At 42.5% G+C, this 15,904-nt stretch overlaps 1 protein-coding gene across 1 annotated transcript in view; it reads left to right on the plus strand.

Annotated features, from left to right (window-relative positions):
* Positions 1–3,354, plus strand: part of ptprfa (protein tyrosine phosphatase receptor type Fa) — a gene marked incomplete at its 5' end in the record, with an annotated part of 188,492 nt that extends 185,138 nt beyond the window's left edge. Inside the window, 2 exons of the mRNA XM_079220647.1 lie at positions 1,591–1,726; positions 3,234–3,354. Of these exons, the coding sequence (XP_079076773.1) occupies positions 1,591–1,726; positions 3,234–3,302 (205 nt within the window). The 3' untranslated portion in view covers positions 3,303–3,354. The remainder of the gene's footprint in view (positions 1–1,590; positions 1,727–3,233) is intronic.
* Between the last annotated feature and the right edge of the window lie 12,550 nt (positions 3,355–15,904).

Genomic DNA, 15,904 nt, shown 5'->3' on the forward strand with positions numbered 1-15,904 from the left:
GTGTGTGTGTAGAGGTTGTAACAACGTGTGTGTGTGTGTGTAGAGGTTGTAACAACGTGTGTGTGTGTGTGTGTGTAGAGGTTGTAACACCGTGTGTGTGTAGAGGTTGTAACAACGTGTGTGTGTAGAGGTTGTAACAACGTGTGTGTGTGTGTGTAGAGGTTGTAACAACGTGTGTGTGTGTGTGTGTAGAGGTTGTAACACCGTGTGTGTGTAGAGGTTGTAACAACGTGTGTGTGTAGAGGTTGTAACAATGTGTGTGTGTGTGTGTGTAGAGGTTGTAACAACGTGTGTGTGTGTGTGTAGAGGTTGTAACAATGTGTGTGTGTGTGTGTGTAGAGGTTGTAACAACGTGTGTGTGTGTAGAGGTTGTAACAACGTGTGTGTGTGTGTGTAGAGGTTGTAACAACGTGTGTGTGTGTGTGTATAGAGGTTGTAACAACGTGTGTGTGTGTAGAGGTTGTAACAATGTGTGTGTATAGAGGTTGTAACAATGTGTGTGTGTAGAGGTTGTAACAATGTGTGTGTGTGTAGAGGTTGTAACAATGTGTGTGTGTGTAGAGGTTGTAACAATGTGTGTGTGTGTAGAGGTTGTAACACCGTGTGTGTGTGTAGAGGTTGTAACAACGTGTGTGTGTGTGTGTGTAGAAGTTGTAACAACGTGTGTGTGTGTGTGTAGAGGTTGTAACAACGTGTGTGTGTGTGTAGAGGTTGTAACAACGTGTGTGTGTGTAGAGGTTGTAACGTGTGTGTGTGTGTGTAGAGGTTGTAACAACGTGTGTGTGTGTAGAGGTTGTAACAACGTGTGTGTGTGTGTGTGTGTGTGTGTGTGTGTGTAGAGGTTGTAACAACGTGTGTGTGTGTAGAGGTTGTAACAACGTGTGTGTGTGTGTGTGTGTGTAGAGGTTGTAACAATGTGCGTGTGTGTGTGTGTGTGTGTGTGTAGAGGTTGTAACAACGTGTGTGTGTGTAGAGGTTGTAACAACGTGTGTGTGTGTGTGTGTGTGTAGAGGTTGTAACAACGTGTGTGTGTGTGTGTGTAGAGGTTGTAACAACGTGTGTGTGTGTGTGTGTGTAGAGGTTGTAACAACGTGTGTGTGTGTGTGTGTGTGTGTGTAGAGGTTGTAACAACGTGTGTGTGTGTGTGTGTGTAGAGGTTGTAACAACGTGTGTGTGTGTGTGTGTAGAGGTTGTAACAACGTGTGTGTGTGTGTGTGTGTAGAGGTTGTAACAACGTGTGTGTGTGTGTGTGTGTGTGTGTGTGTGTAGAGGTTGTAACAACGTGTGTGTGTGTGTGTAGAGGTTGTAACAACGTGTGTGTGTGTGTGTGTGTGTAGAGGTTGTAACACCGTGTGTGTGTGTGTGTAGAGGTTGTAACAACGTGTGTGTGTGTGTAGAGGTTGTAACAACGTGTGTGTGTGTGTGTAGAGGTTGTAACAACGTGTGTGTGTGTGTGTGTGTAGAGGTTGTAACAACGTGTGTGTGTGTGTGTGTGTAGAGGTTGTAACAACGTGTGTGTGTGTGTGTGTGTAGAGGTTGTAACAACGTGTGTGTGTGTGTGTAGAGGTTGTAACAACGTGTCGTCCACAGTGCTGGTGTCGGGCGGACCGGAGTCTTCGTCACTCTGAGCATCGTGCTGGAGAGGATGCGGTATGAAGGCGTGGTCGACCTCTTCCAGACCGTCAAGACGCTCCGGACCCAGAGGCCGGCCATGGTGCAGACTGAGGTACTGCTGGGGACCAGGACCATGTATATATATATATATATATATATATATATATATATATATATATATATGTATAGAGTGTGAAGCGGCAGGGATGAGAGTTAGCGCCTCCAAATCTGAGGCCATGGTGCTCTGCCGGAAACCGGTGGATTGCTCCCTCCAGGTGGGGACAAACTGCCTACCCCAAGCGAAGGAGTTCAAGTATCTCGGGGTCTTGTTCACGAGTGAGGGTAAGGTGGAGCGGGAGATCGACAGGCGGATCGGTGCGGCTGCAGCAATAAAACAGGCGCTGTACCGGTCCGTCCTGGTGAAGAGGAGCTGAGCCGGAAGGCGAAGCTCTCCATTTACTGGTCGGTCTATGTTCCAACCCTCACCTATGGTCACGAACTCTGGGTCGTGACCGAAAGAACGAGATCTCGAATACAAGCGGCCGAAATGAGCTTCCTCCGCAGGGTGGCCGGGCTCACCCTTAGAGATAGGGTAAGGAGCTCGGACATCAGGAGGAGCTTGGAGTCGAGTCGCTGCTCCTTCGTGTCGAAAGGAGTCAGCTGAGGTGGTTCGGGCATCTAGTCAGGATGCCTCCTGGACGCCTCCCATTAGAGGTTTTCCAGGCACGTCCAACTGGTAGGAGACCCCGGGGAAGACCGAGGACACGCTGGAGGGATTATATCTCCCGGCTGGCCTTGGAACGCCTCGGGATCCCAGAATGAGCTGGAAAGTGTTGCGGGTGAGAGGGAAGCCTGGGTCGGCCTGCTGAACCTGCTGCCACCGCGACCCGACCCCGGATAAGCGGCTGATAATGGATGGATGGATGGATGGATATGTATATATGTATATATATATATATATATATATATATATATATATATATATATATATATATATATATATATATACATATATATATATATATATATATATATATATATATATATGTATATATATATATTAATTATATATATATGTAATACTTCACAAAGACTCTACACTTCAACAGTAAATCTATTCCATATTTTCTGTCATAAAATAAATAAGCGCTCTGAGTGATAGATAAACAAACGCATCAGTAACAACCCTCAGAACTGTGCTGTAGATGTAAGCTCTCTGAGAAAAACAGCATGTTTTGTAAAATGATGCATTTTGACGACACTTCAGGTTAATAGGGAACATTTGTTATTTGCATTTAGGAGAAGGTAGTAGTATAATAAACACCTCCATGCATAATTTAGATGCTGTGTACTGTGTAGAAGTGTGTAGAAGTGTGTAGAAGTGTGTAGAAGTGCCACCTGATGCAGCTACAGACACAGATGGGCTGGTCTTCCTGGAGGTCACACAAGATGTCATATTGGACAGAACAGGAGTTGCTCTCTGCAACCGATTTGCCGTATCCACTTACAAGGTGTGGCAGTACGTCAGTGTGCTGCAGCTCCTTTCCTCTCTGCCCTCTGAGGTCGTACCAGCCTCTCAGGCCCATGACCTGATCACCCTTGTTGTGCTTTGTCCCCAGGACCAGTACCAGCTGTGCTACCGGGCTGCTCTGGAGTACCTGGGCAGCTTTGACCACTATGCAACATAACCCCAGAAGACGCCTTCAGACGAGTCCTGTGTCCTCTGAGCCTCCGTCAGCCCGGCCTGATGAGGAGGGGACCACAGCAGGAACCAGGGGAGGAAGAGGAGGAGGAGGAGGAGGAGAAGGAGGAGGAGGAGGAGAGGGGGCGGGGCCATGATTCTGCCACAGACCCGACACCAGAACCTCCCAAAACCAAACCCCAGAAAGACTCTTGGTCCGGCTCCGATCCCTGACTGAAGCCTGACAGCCTGCTGTTAGCAAAACAAATGCTTTCATTTATAGTCATCATTACTATGTTGTTGTGAATATTTACAATTTATTTTGTAATCACTTACACTGGTTATTATATGTCTTAATCTGTCTTTTTTTTTTCATTTGCTTATCTTTTTTATAATTTTTCTTAGCACAGATTAATACTGGAGAGCGTGTGCTCACAGCTGCTAATAACTTTATTTTGTACCATAGATATGATATTCTAATCATCATTGATCTTATTTCGGGGTAAATGTGGGTCGTCTTTATAAACGGATCAAATCAAGTTTTTAAAACCACAGATTGAAATAGACATGAACATCAAAGACTCTTCAGGTCTGAACAGCTGCGAGCGTGTTTCTAGTCTCGAGTTCTCATCAGAGGTGGAGCCCTGCAGCAGGAGACGTGTGCAGCTGGTGGAGGGTCGAGTCCCCATGTGCAGCTGGTGGAGGGTCGAGTCCCCATGTGCAGCTGGTGGAGGGTCGAGTCCCCATGTGCAGCTGGTGGAGGGTCGAGTCCCCATGTGCAGCTGGTGGAGGGTCGAGTCCCCATGTGCAGCTGGTGGAGGGTCGAGTGCACAGACTCAGGTTCTGACAGAAGCCCTGCATGGCGGGAGAAACCATCAGGACTCGCTGCTGGGATCTGATCACAACCCTCACTACTTTCTTATTGTCAACAAATCCCACCAACATGCTAAAAGCCACAATGTGTGAGTCTGTCTCTCAGCTCCAAGCTCATTGGTTCCTCCTGAAAATATACTTTAAAAAAACAAATGGCTCACAAATATATCAATAAAAAGATGTCAAAGAAAAAAGTCATTAATTTGTTACCAACACTAGTTTTTCACAAGCAAACAGGAGGAAGTAGTGCTTTAGTTGGGGACTATTTGCAGCAGCGGATTAATCTACATTTGCTGTAAAGAGGCTCCAGCGGTAGCCTCTTTATGAGAGTCCAGCGGTCAGAGCAGCACCAGCCTGCAGCTCATGTTCACTTCCTGCTCCTTCCTTTAGTTCCTCATAACACCCCCTGAGACCAGTGAGTCCTTCAGGATGTTAGAGAGTTCATGGTGGTGAAGGAACTCTGTGTTTGGCACTATTGGATATTAAAAATGTAATTTAGTAAAAACTGAAAGTATGATGGGCCAGTTCAACATGATCACATAACCCCCCCAAAAAAAGTTTCAGACAGCATTGGTTGAAATCAGCCAACCAGATGTTTTTCATGCGCGTGCACGAACACTTTTCATATGATGAACATTACGCTGATCCACAAACCGCTCGCACGCCCGCTACACGCGCTACACTCGCTCTCCTGGGGTTGGATGAAGTGGACCAAGCACCGGAGTGATTTCACAGAGGGGTCCTATCTGTTGTGTACATGATCTGTTTTCTATTTGTCAATAAAAAAGCAGACAGGACTGTGTTGAAAACCTTGATGTTAATAAAGTTGAATAACTGGTTTGTAATAAAATCACGTGGTGGCTTCTTTCCTCTATGCTGTAACTCTGAGCATCATTTCTAAGTTCATATGTATTTATGGTTTCTGCTAGAACACAGGCTGCAGTGTTGAAAACAACTATTGTGTCAGTACCGTCTTATTAATATACCTTGGCACGTGTTAACGGAGAGGCGTCTCTATTCGCGGCAGCTCGGGTCTACCTGCTGCCAGCGGGTGTGAGCTGCACATGGAGAATGTTTCCAAACAAGATGCTGTGTGTGGGCTGGTCCTGGAGCTGTCCGGTACCCAGACGGCTGACGGCTGCAGTACAGCAGTTTAGCTACGGAAAAACCAGCATTTCCTCTTGCGCCCCACCTGTAATAAATACCGCCCCAGTTTGATAAATACTGAATTAAAGGAAACATGGTGTTCATTTATTTTAATCACAAAGTGTTCAGGCTTTGTCACTGCAGTGTGTGTTTCGGGCTTTTGGAGGAATATTTCCAGAGCCTCTCAATATGCGAACCTGTGTGTAGATACGATCAATAACATACGGCCGTTTAGTTTGTTTAATAGCAGAACAAGGTGCAGACCTGTTCTATAGGAAATTACTCTGCCAGCCACTATATTACAGGCTCAGACGCCCAACAATGGAAAATTATTTGCGGCAGCTAAATAATATTTTTTTGGACCAATTAAGTGAAATTGGAAATTTTCTCATGGCACACCTGACGATCTCTCGCTCTGTGAGCTCGTACAGGAAGTCATCATGATGTGAGCTCATACAGGAAGTCATCATGATGTGAGCTCATACAGGAAGTCATGATCATGATGTGAGCTCATACAGGAAGTCATGATGATGATGTGAGCTCATACAGGAAGTCATGATGATGATGTGAGCTCATACAGGAAGTCATCATGATGTGAGCTCGTACAGGAAGTCATCATGATGATGTGAGCTCGTACAGGAAGTCATCATCATGATGTGAGCTCGTACAGGAAGTCATCATCATGATGTGAGCTCGTACAGGAAGTCATCATCATGATGTGAGCTCGTACAGGAAGTCATCATCATGATGTGAGCTCGTACAGGAAGTCATCATCATGATGTGAGCTCGTACAGGAAGTCATCATCATGATGTGAGCTCGTACAGGAAGTCATCATGATGTGAGCTCGTACAGGAAGTCATCATCATGATGTGAGCTCGTACAGGAAGTCATCATCATGATGTGAGCTCGTACAGGAAGTCATCATCATGATGTGAGCTCGTACAGGAAGTCATCATCATGATGTGAGCTCGTACAGGAAGTCATCATCATGATGTGAGCTCGTACAGGAAGTCATGATCATGATGTGAGCTCGTACAGGAAGTCATGATGATGATGTGAGCTCATACAGGAAGTCATCATGATGTGAGCTCATACAGGAAGTCATGATCATGATGTGAGCTCGTACAGGAAGTCATGATGATGATGTGAGCTCATACAGGAAGTCATCATGATGTGAGCTCGTACAGGAAGTCATCATGATGTGAGCTCATACAGGAAGTCATGATCATGATGTGAGCTCGTACAGGAAGTCATGATGATGATGTGAGCTCATACAGGAAGTCATCATGATGTGAGCTCATACAGGAAGTCATCATGATGTGAGCTCGTACAGGAAGTCATCATCATGATGTGAGCTCGTACAGGAAGTCATCATCATGATGTGAGCTCGTACAGGAAGTCATCATCATGATGTGAGCTCGTACAGGAAGTCATGATCATGATGTGAGCTCGTACAGGAAGTCATGATGATGATGTGAGCTCATACAGGAAGTCATCATGATGTGAGCTCATACAGGAAGTCATGATCATGATGTGAGCTCGTACAGGAAGTCATGATGATGATGTGAGCTCATACAGGAAGTCATCATGATGTGAGCTCGTACAGGAAGTCATCATGATGTGAGCTCATACAGGAAGTCATGATCATGATGTGAGCTCGTACAGGAAGTCATGATGATGATGTGAGCTCATACAGGAAGTCATCATGATGTGAGCTCATACAGGAAGTCATCATGATGTGAGCTCGTACAGGAAGTCATCATCATGATGTGAGCTCGTACAGGAAGTCATCATCATGATGTGAGCTCGTACAGGAAGTCATGATGATGATGTGAGCTCATACAGGAAGTCATCATGATGTGAGCTCGTACAGGAAGTCATCATCATGATGTGAGCTCATACAGGAAGTCATGATGATGATTTGAGCTCATACAGGAAGTCATCATGATGTGAGCTCTTACAAGATGTGAGCTCTTACAAGAAGTCATCATCATGATGATGATGTGAGCTCATGCATCATCATGACTTCCTGTACGAGCTCACATCATGATGACTTCCTGTAAGAGCTCACATCATGATGACTTCCTGTATGAGCTCACATCATGATGACTTCCTGTACAACCGCCATCGTTGAGTCCATCCTCTGCTCCTCCATCACTGTCTGGTACGCCGCAGCCACTGCCAAGGACAAGGCCGGGCTGCAGCGCATCATCCGCTCTGCGGAGAGGGTGATTGGCTGCAATTTGCCATCCCTCCAGGTCCTGTCCACTTCCAGGACACTGAAGCGGGCTCTAATATGAATCATGTTCTAATATCCAGCTAATAAACAACACACGTTGATCAGATCTACTATTTTTCTGATCTGACTTTTTCCAGTTTAGTTTGTCCTCCGGTGAAGCGTTCTGTTTATAATGACTCATCGCTGCCATCATCTTCTTCCTCTTCAGACGTCGACTCACACAGTTTCTATCAATGGTCTCTGCAGCAGCTCCACCTGGTGGACACCACATGGACCTGCAGTCAGTGTGCATCAATACTGAGCTCAGAGACGTTCAGATCCAACCGACTCCAGGACCCTATTCCTCGTACCTGGCTTACTGAGTTAGTGGGCTAATTGTCAGGATAAGATGACGTATGTCTGACTTTTCGGTTCCTCAAAGCAAGTTTAGAAAAATTACCAAAGCAACACAACCACACACACAATGAAATATAACAAAACGTAGAAGCAATAACAAAATATCCATTTCGGGAAAGAAACAATAAAAACGTTGCATTCAAGGTGAACATATACATCATAACATCGGTGTGGGACATGCATTATATATCAGGGCTGTTAGGCTGTTTGAGTGTTAGGGCTATAGGCACACTTTACATTTTAGATCACTGCGCATACATACATCTCCAGAAGGTCATTGTTTCCATATGCATTCCAGTCAGCGTGGCAGTTACCCATTTTCACAGAACAACATGACTGTTGGCAGAGATGGCAGTATTTATATTACTTGTATTTGAAATACATATTTCAATTACTTTGAGTATTTTGTAATTTGATAGGGCCGATAAAAAATCAAACGTAATTTGCAACAAAATACTTTAGAGTGGAGTAATTTTGTTTTTAAAATAAAATACTTTCTCCACGAATCAAAAAACAGTTACCTTATCAAGCTCCTTTTTGTTCGAGTTAACACAACCCTCCCCTCTTCAGCTCCGGTTGAGAGACTGTTCTCCAGAAATATTAGAAAAGTTAGTTGTTCTTTAAGGCAACTAAACTGGCTACTCAATGGTATGGTTTCAAGAACCAAAATGGAAGGATCATTATGTCATAAATATGTCAGTGTGAACCTGTATGAGACAAATAACACTGAAATATAGAACTATGTGGCCTACCATGCTACTGGTCAATGTAAGAGAGAAAGAAGTAGACAACCATGCTACTGGCCAATATAAGAGAGAAAGAAGTAGACTACCATGCTACTGGTCAATGTTAGAGAGAAAGAAGTAGACTACCATGCTACTGGTCAATGTTAGAGAGAAAGAAGTAGGCTACCATGCTACTGGCCAATGTAAGAGAGAAAGAAGTAGACTACCATGCTACTGGTCAATATAAGAGAGAAAGAAGTAGACTACCATGCTACTGGTCAATATAAGAGAGAAAGAAGTAGACTACCATGCTACTGTTCAATGTTAGAGAGAAATAAGTAGACTACCATGCTACTGGTCAATGGAAGAGAGTGTTGAGTGTCCGAGGAAGAAGATGAAAGTAAAAAGGTCTAACTATTATAACCGTATAATCATTTTCTTTTTCTAGATAACCATTTGAATATATATATATACTGTTTGTTTTTTATTTTCATTATAGTTTGTGATTAGACCACATAAAATTCATAGGACGCTATAAGTTGCTATGTTATATACTCTTTTTGAATGAGATGTGTTAAATGTTCTCTCCTTTGTTAAAGAGCATGCATTGGCAGTATTACCAAATAAGGTAGTGAAACCTCCTCTGTCCAACTCTGGTGAGAGGATGATTTATGTATTCTGGTGTATAAAAGAGGGGGTAGGAATGCATGTTTTTGGGGGTGCCTGGCAATTCTGTGCAGGATTAGAGAAGAGAGAAGAGGTGATTATTCACCAGCTCTAAACTTAACCCTTTCTCTTAGTTACGTAATATGCATCTTTACTAGAAAAGGAGAAAAATCAGATTGGACCTGTCCCAGCCCTTAGGGATTGGGACAGGTCTCCAGCTTTAGAGTCTGGAAGAAACTTCTGCTATCAGGAGGGGGGTGCCTGGCAATTCTGTGCAGGAGTAGACAAGAGAGAAGAGGTGTTCACTCACCAGCTCTAAAAAACTTAACCCCTTCTCTTAGTTACTTGTGACTTTTAAACTGTTTGATTGAATTTAATTTTTTGTATGCAAGATAAATTTTGAATAAAAACTCGGCCTTACAATTTGTAAGGGACTGAAACCAAACCAAAGGTTCTGGTTCTTTAAAACAATTTAAACCCTCTTTCCCTGTCCATCCACCGTGAGATACAGAAGTGACAACTGAATCTACCAAAGAGACTTAAGGTAAGTATCTTTGGGTGAAGACTTTTGCAGTGTTTGTCATAATGATGAGATGGTGTCAAAATAGGTAGAGAGAAGGTACAGACGATATACGTACTCGCTTGATAAGGGTTGAGAGAAGTTACAGTCTACGGCAGGGGACCTAGAGCGCAAGCTGTAAAACACCCTCGACAAAACCTATAACTTCATTTGAAAATAACACAAAAACCTAATGATTTAGCACGGGGTGAGATAAAAGACCGAAGGCGTTATGCCAATATCGGTTGAGGATTATTATTTCCTCCGGGATCACTAGGATAATTAGCCGACGGAGTGCCACCGAGTTAGGTGCAAGGTCTTGCCTTTCCTACTCTCCCCCCTACCCTCCTCTTTCCCTGGCAAGACCACCGTTCACGCTACAAGAGAAAAAAGTAGACTACCATGCTACTGGTCAAGGTAAGAGAGAAAGAAGTAGGATACCATGCTACTGGCCAATGTAAGAGAGAAAGAAGTAGACTACCATGCTACTGGTCAACGTTAGATAGAAAGAAGTAGGCTACCATGCTACTGGCCAATGTAAGAGAGAAAGAAGTAGACTACCATGCTACTGGTCAATGTTAGATAGAAAGAAGTAGGCTACCATGCTACTGGCCAATGTAAGAGAGAAAGAAGTAGACTACCATGCTACTGGTCAATGTTAGATAGAAAGAAGTAGGCTACCATGCTACTGGCCAATGTAAGAGAGAAAGAAGTAGACTACCATGCTACTGGCCAATGTTAGAGAGAAAGAAGTAGACTACCATGCTACTGGTCAAGGTAAGAGAGAAAGAAGTAGGCTACCATGCTACTTGTCAAGGTAAAAGAGAAAGAAGTAGACTACCATGCTACTGGTCAATGTTAGAGAGAAAGAAGTAGACTACCATGCTACTGGTCAATGTTAGAGAGAAAGAAGTAGACACCATGCTACTGGCCAATGTCAGAGAGAAAGAAGTAGACTACCATGCTACTGGTCAATGTTAGAGAGAAAGAAGTAGACTACCATGCTAATGGTCAAGGTAAGAGAGAAAGAAGTAGGCTACCATGCTACTGGTCAATGTTAGATAGAAAGAAGTAGGCTACCATGCTACTTGTCAAGGTAAGAGAGAAAGAAGTAGACTACCATGCTACTAGTCAATGTTAGATAGAAAGAAGTAGGCTACCATGCTACTGGCCAATGTTAGAGAGAAAGAAGTAGACTACCATGCTACTTGTCAAGGTAAGAGAGAAAGAAGTAGACTACCATGCCACTGGTCAAGGTAAGAGAGAAAGATGTAGGCTACCATGCTACTGCTCAATGTAAGAGAGAAAGAAGTAGACTACCATGCCACTGGTCAAGGTAAGATAGAAAGAAGTAGGCTACCATGCCACTGGTCAAGGTAAGAGAGAAAGAAGTATGCTACCATGTTACTGGTCAATGTTAGAGAGAAAGAAGTAGACTAACATGCTACTGGTCAATGTTAGAGAGAAAGAAGTAGACTACCATGCAACTGTTCAATGTTAGATAGAAGGAAGTAGGCTACCATGCTACTGGCCAATGTAAGAGAGAAAGAAGTAGACTACCATGCTACTGGTCAATGTTAGAGAGAAAGAAGTAGACTACCATGCCACTGGTCAAGGTAAGAGAGAAAGAAGTAGGCTACCATGCTACTGGCCAATGTAAGAGAGAAAGAAGTAGACTACCATGCTACTGGCCAATGTAAGAGAGAAAGAAGTAGACTACCATGCTACTGGTCAATGTTAGATAGAAAGAAGTAGGCTACCATGCTACTGGCCAATGTAAGAGAGAAAGAAGTAGACTACCATGCTACTTGTCAAGGTAAAAGAGAAAGAAGTAGACTACCATGCTACTGGTCAATGTTAGAGAGAAAGAAGTAGACTACCATGCTACTGGTCAATGTTAGAGAGAAAGAAGTAGACTACCATGCTACTGGCCAATGTCAGAGAGAAAGAAGTAGACTACCATGCTACTGGTCAATGTTAGAGAGAAAGAAGTAGACTACCATGCTACTGGTCAAGGTAAGAGAGAAAGAAGTAGACTACCATGCTACTGGTCAAGGTAAGAGAGAAAGAAGTAGGCTACCATGCTACTGGTCAATGTAAGAGAGAAAGAAGTAGACTACCATGCTACTTGTCAAGGTAAGAGAGAAAGAAGTAGACTACCATGCCACTGGTCAAGGTAAGAGAGAAAGAAGTAGACTACCATGTTACTGGTCAAGGTAAAAGAGAAAGAATTAGGCTACCATGCCACTGGTCAAGGTAAGAGAGAAAGAAGTAGACTACCATGCTACTGGTCAATGTTAGATAGAAAGAAGTAGGCTACCATGTTACTGGTCAATGTTAGAGAGAAAGAAGTAGACTAACATGCTACTGGTCAATGTTAGAGAGAAAGAAGTAGACTACCATGCTACTGGCCAAGGTAAGAGAGAAATAAGTAGACTACCATGCTACTGGTCAATGTTAGATAGAAAGAAGTAGGCTACCATGTTACTGGTCAATGTTAGAGAGAAAGAAGTAGACTACCATGCCACTGGTCAAGGTAAGAGAGAAAGAAGTAGGCTACCATGCTACTGGCCAATGTAAGAGAGAAAGAAGTAGACTACCATGACACTGGTCAAGGTAAGAGAGAAAGAAGTAGGCTACCATGCTACTGGCCAATGTAAGAGAGAAAGAAGTAGACTACCATGACACTGGTCAAGGTTAGAGAGAAAGAAGTAGGCTACCATGCTACTGTTCAATGTAAGAGAGAAAGAAGTAGGCTACCATGCTACTGGCCAATGTTAGAGAGAAATAAGTAGACTACCATGCTACTTGTCAAGGTAAGAGAGAAAGAAGTAGACTACCATGCCACTGGTCAAGGTAAGAGAGAAAGAAGTAGGCTACCATGCTAGTGGTCAAGGTAAGAGAGAAAGAAGTAGACGACCATGCTACTGGTCAATGTACGGTAAAGAAGTAGACTCGTAATTAATTTAGTGCACATTTCGTGTACCGTAGGTTTAGATACCTGAATGCAAAAATGCCCTAACTTTCTTTCTGGACCTTGGACGCCTCTGTTAGATGCACCTAGATGCATGAATACATACCAAGCAATGCTGTGTGGAATAGTGTTTCATCCATTAGTAAGTCATGCTTTTGTTTTTTTGCTGGAATGTGGTTGATATCTTGTTGAGGCTTTGTCTGATTTCGCCGCAATTGGTGGATTCCGTAGGTCGTAAGCTTTTCAGAAAGGTGCACCCATCATGTGTGGCATCAAGCTAGGGATATGAAAATTGATATTTCCATAACTTGGGAAGCTCTCTCGAGTCACTTTCGAGTCCTCTCGAGTCATATTTATGGTTTATGTTAATATTTATGGTTGAATTGTGTTATAAACATGTAAAATGGACTTATATACTATACTGTATGTATTTTGTAAGGCTTTGCATTTTTTTTTTTGCTATGTCACATCAGTGGCTTTGGTATCGATTCATAGGAGTACATGGACTTTGAGAGTGAGGAAGACCTGATGAAGAATTCTGCCCCCATTTTTGGGGGTGCTGAGGTTTATCGAGTTTTAAGTCCCATTAATGAAAAAAAATAAAATATATATATACATACATATACATACATACATACATACATACATACATACATATATATATATATATATATATACATATATACATATATATATACTGTATATACTTAATCAATCAAGTTGTTGTCTTTTAATAGCTTTGCTTAGTTACACTGACATTCTGTGACTGTTCTTCCATGTTGTGGGGTTCACCAGAGCTTTGTCTACATTATACAAATCTGAATGCTCTGCTATACCAAATTGTGAGAAAACGGAAAATCCAGAAAAAAGTATTTCCTAAATTTTAAATACAAAATACATGTATGGTATTTTGTTACATTTTCTGGGACCAGTATTTTGTATTTTATTTTAATACATTAATTTGAGGGGTATTTTGTATCAAAATACATTTGTATGTATTTTTGCTCATCTCTGGCTGTTGGTAGCTACATTTGATTACATATCTTAAATGTACCACCGAGCTGGACGTCCATCTCACACAGGATAGATCTCTAGTCATAGGTCCATCTCTTTCTCCTCGTTCGTTCTCAGATTATTTTGATTGTTAGACTCAGATGTAACAGTGTGATGTCGCCCCACCACTACATCATTCTAAACTGGTATAATTATAAACTGGTATAATAAACTGATATAATAATAAACTGGTATAATAATACACTGGTATAATAATCTGGTATAATAAACTGGTATAATAATAAACTGGTATAATAATCTGGTATAATAAACTGGTATATTAATAAACTGGTATAATAATAAACTGGTATGTTAATAAACTGGTATAATAATAAACTGGTATATGAATAAACTGGTATAATAAACTGGTATAGTAATAAACTGGTTTATTAATAAACTGGTATAATAATAAACTGGTTTATTAATAAACTGGTATAATAATAAACTGGTATATTAATAAACTGGTATAATAATAAACTGGCATATGAATAAACTGGTATAATAAACTGGTATAATAATAAACTGGCTTATTAATAAACTGGTATAATAATAAACTGGTATAATAATAAACTGGTATATTAATAAACTGGTATAGTAATAAACTGGTTTATTAATAAACTGGTACAATAATAAACTGGTATAATACACTGGTTTATTAACAAACTGGTATAATAATAAACTGGTATAATAAACAGGTTTATTAATAAACTGGTATAATCTCTGACAGACTAGTAAACTTCTGAAAGAGAGCGGACGTCATGATTGGCTGAGGGACGACGGAAGCCCCTCCCCCTGAGCTCCATGTAAACAAACACACACTGAGCATGCGTCGCTGGAATAATGGAGGACTGTCTTTTCCACCCGGACTGATGATGTCTGTATTTCTGCTCCACGACCCGCTCTGAGGAAACAACAACAACAAGTCGTCCACACTTCTCGCGTAAGTCCGTGTTCGGCTCCTGAGGAGCATTCCGCTGGTGGGAAGGTGCGCGCGACTCTTTTAGGACGCGGACGGTCAGCAACAAGCCGTGTCTGCTAGTTGGTTAGCCGGAGCGGAGCAGCTGTCAGTGACCCGCTCCCACTGCGCGGGCTCCGCTTCACGAGGAGATAACGTGATTTGAGAGGGCGTCTCGTGCTGTCTACACACGTTAGTTACCTTCGGTTTACTCCTGAATGTTCACTTTGTGTTGCCCACACTTTTAAGACCCGAAACGCAGACGAAGCTATCTTGCAGTTAGCATGTTAGCTAGCGGACCGACGTTAGCTCAATATTTTCTTACGCGCAGCAACGCTGTGTGACGGACGGGCTGCTCAGCCAATCACAGGCCGCTCATCGTAACTAGTCCGGATTGCGTCCAATCAGCGTCCCGCGGCTGGCCAGGCTCTTCCGGGGTCAGGAAAGTGAGTAAAGAGTTACCGTTAGCTCAAAGTTGAGCATCTTCTCGGTTGGTCAACTCTTTCGTGATGCAGTAGGTTGCAGTTGTTAGTTGCGTCGTAGCCAAAGGGCGAAAAAGGACTAAATTTAACTCAATATATCAAATAAACTGACTTGTTTGGAGCTGGCATACGTACGTTTAGCCGCTGTACACCTGTCCATAATGCACTGAATACCTCACAGCCCAGGTATCCCTTTAACAGGGTTGTGCTATGATGTCTGGTACTGTTGAAAGACTGCTGAATGAAGTCTGGCTGAAGCCACGATGCCGGTGTGTTTCATACAGGATGTGACGTTACTTGGGTCTCGCTAGTTTATTCGCTTCCCAGCTGATAAAAAAAGTTTCTCAATAACATACAACGCCATCCTACCCGGGTGTTTGTGACGAGGGATGTAGTATAACTGATTGATTTCACTCAAAAGGAATCAATATTACGACTAACCTACGGCCAACTGCAACTTTCATGACTTGGGAAATCATCTTTTAAATTGACAAATGTCATATGTGTATAAATGGAACAATTCAAAAAGATTTGTCTTTC

The sequence above is a fragment of the Taurulus bubalis genome, assembly GCF_910589615.1.
Source record: "Taurulus bubalis genome assembly, chromosome: 7".
Taxonomy (NCBI): domain Eukaryota; kingdom Metazoa; phylum Chordata; class Actinopteri; order Perciformes; family Cottidae; genus Taurulus; species Taurulus bubalis.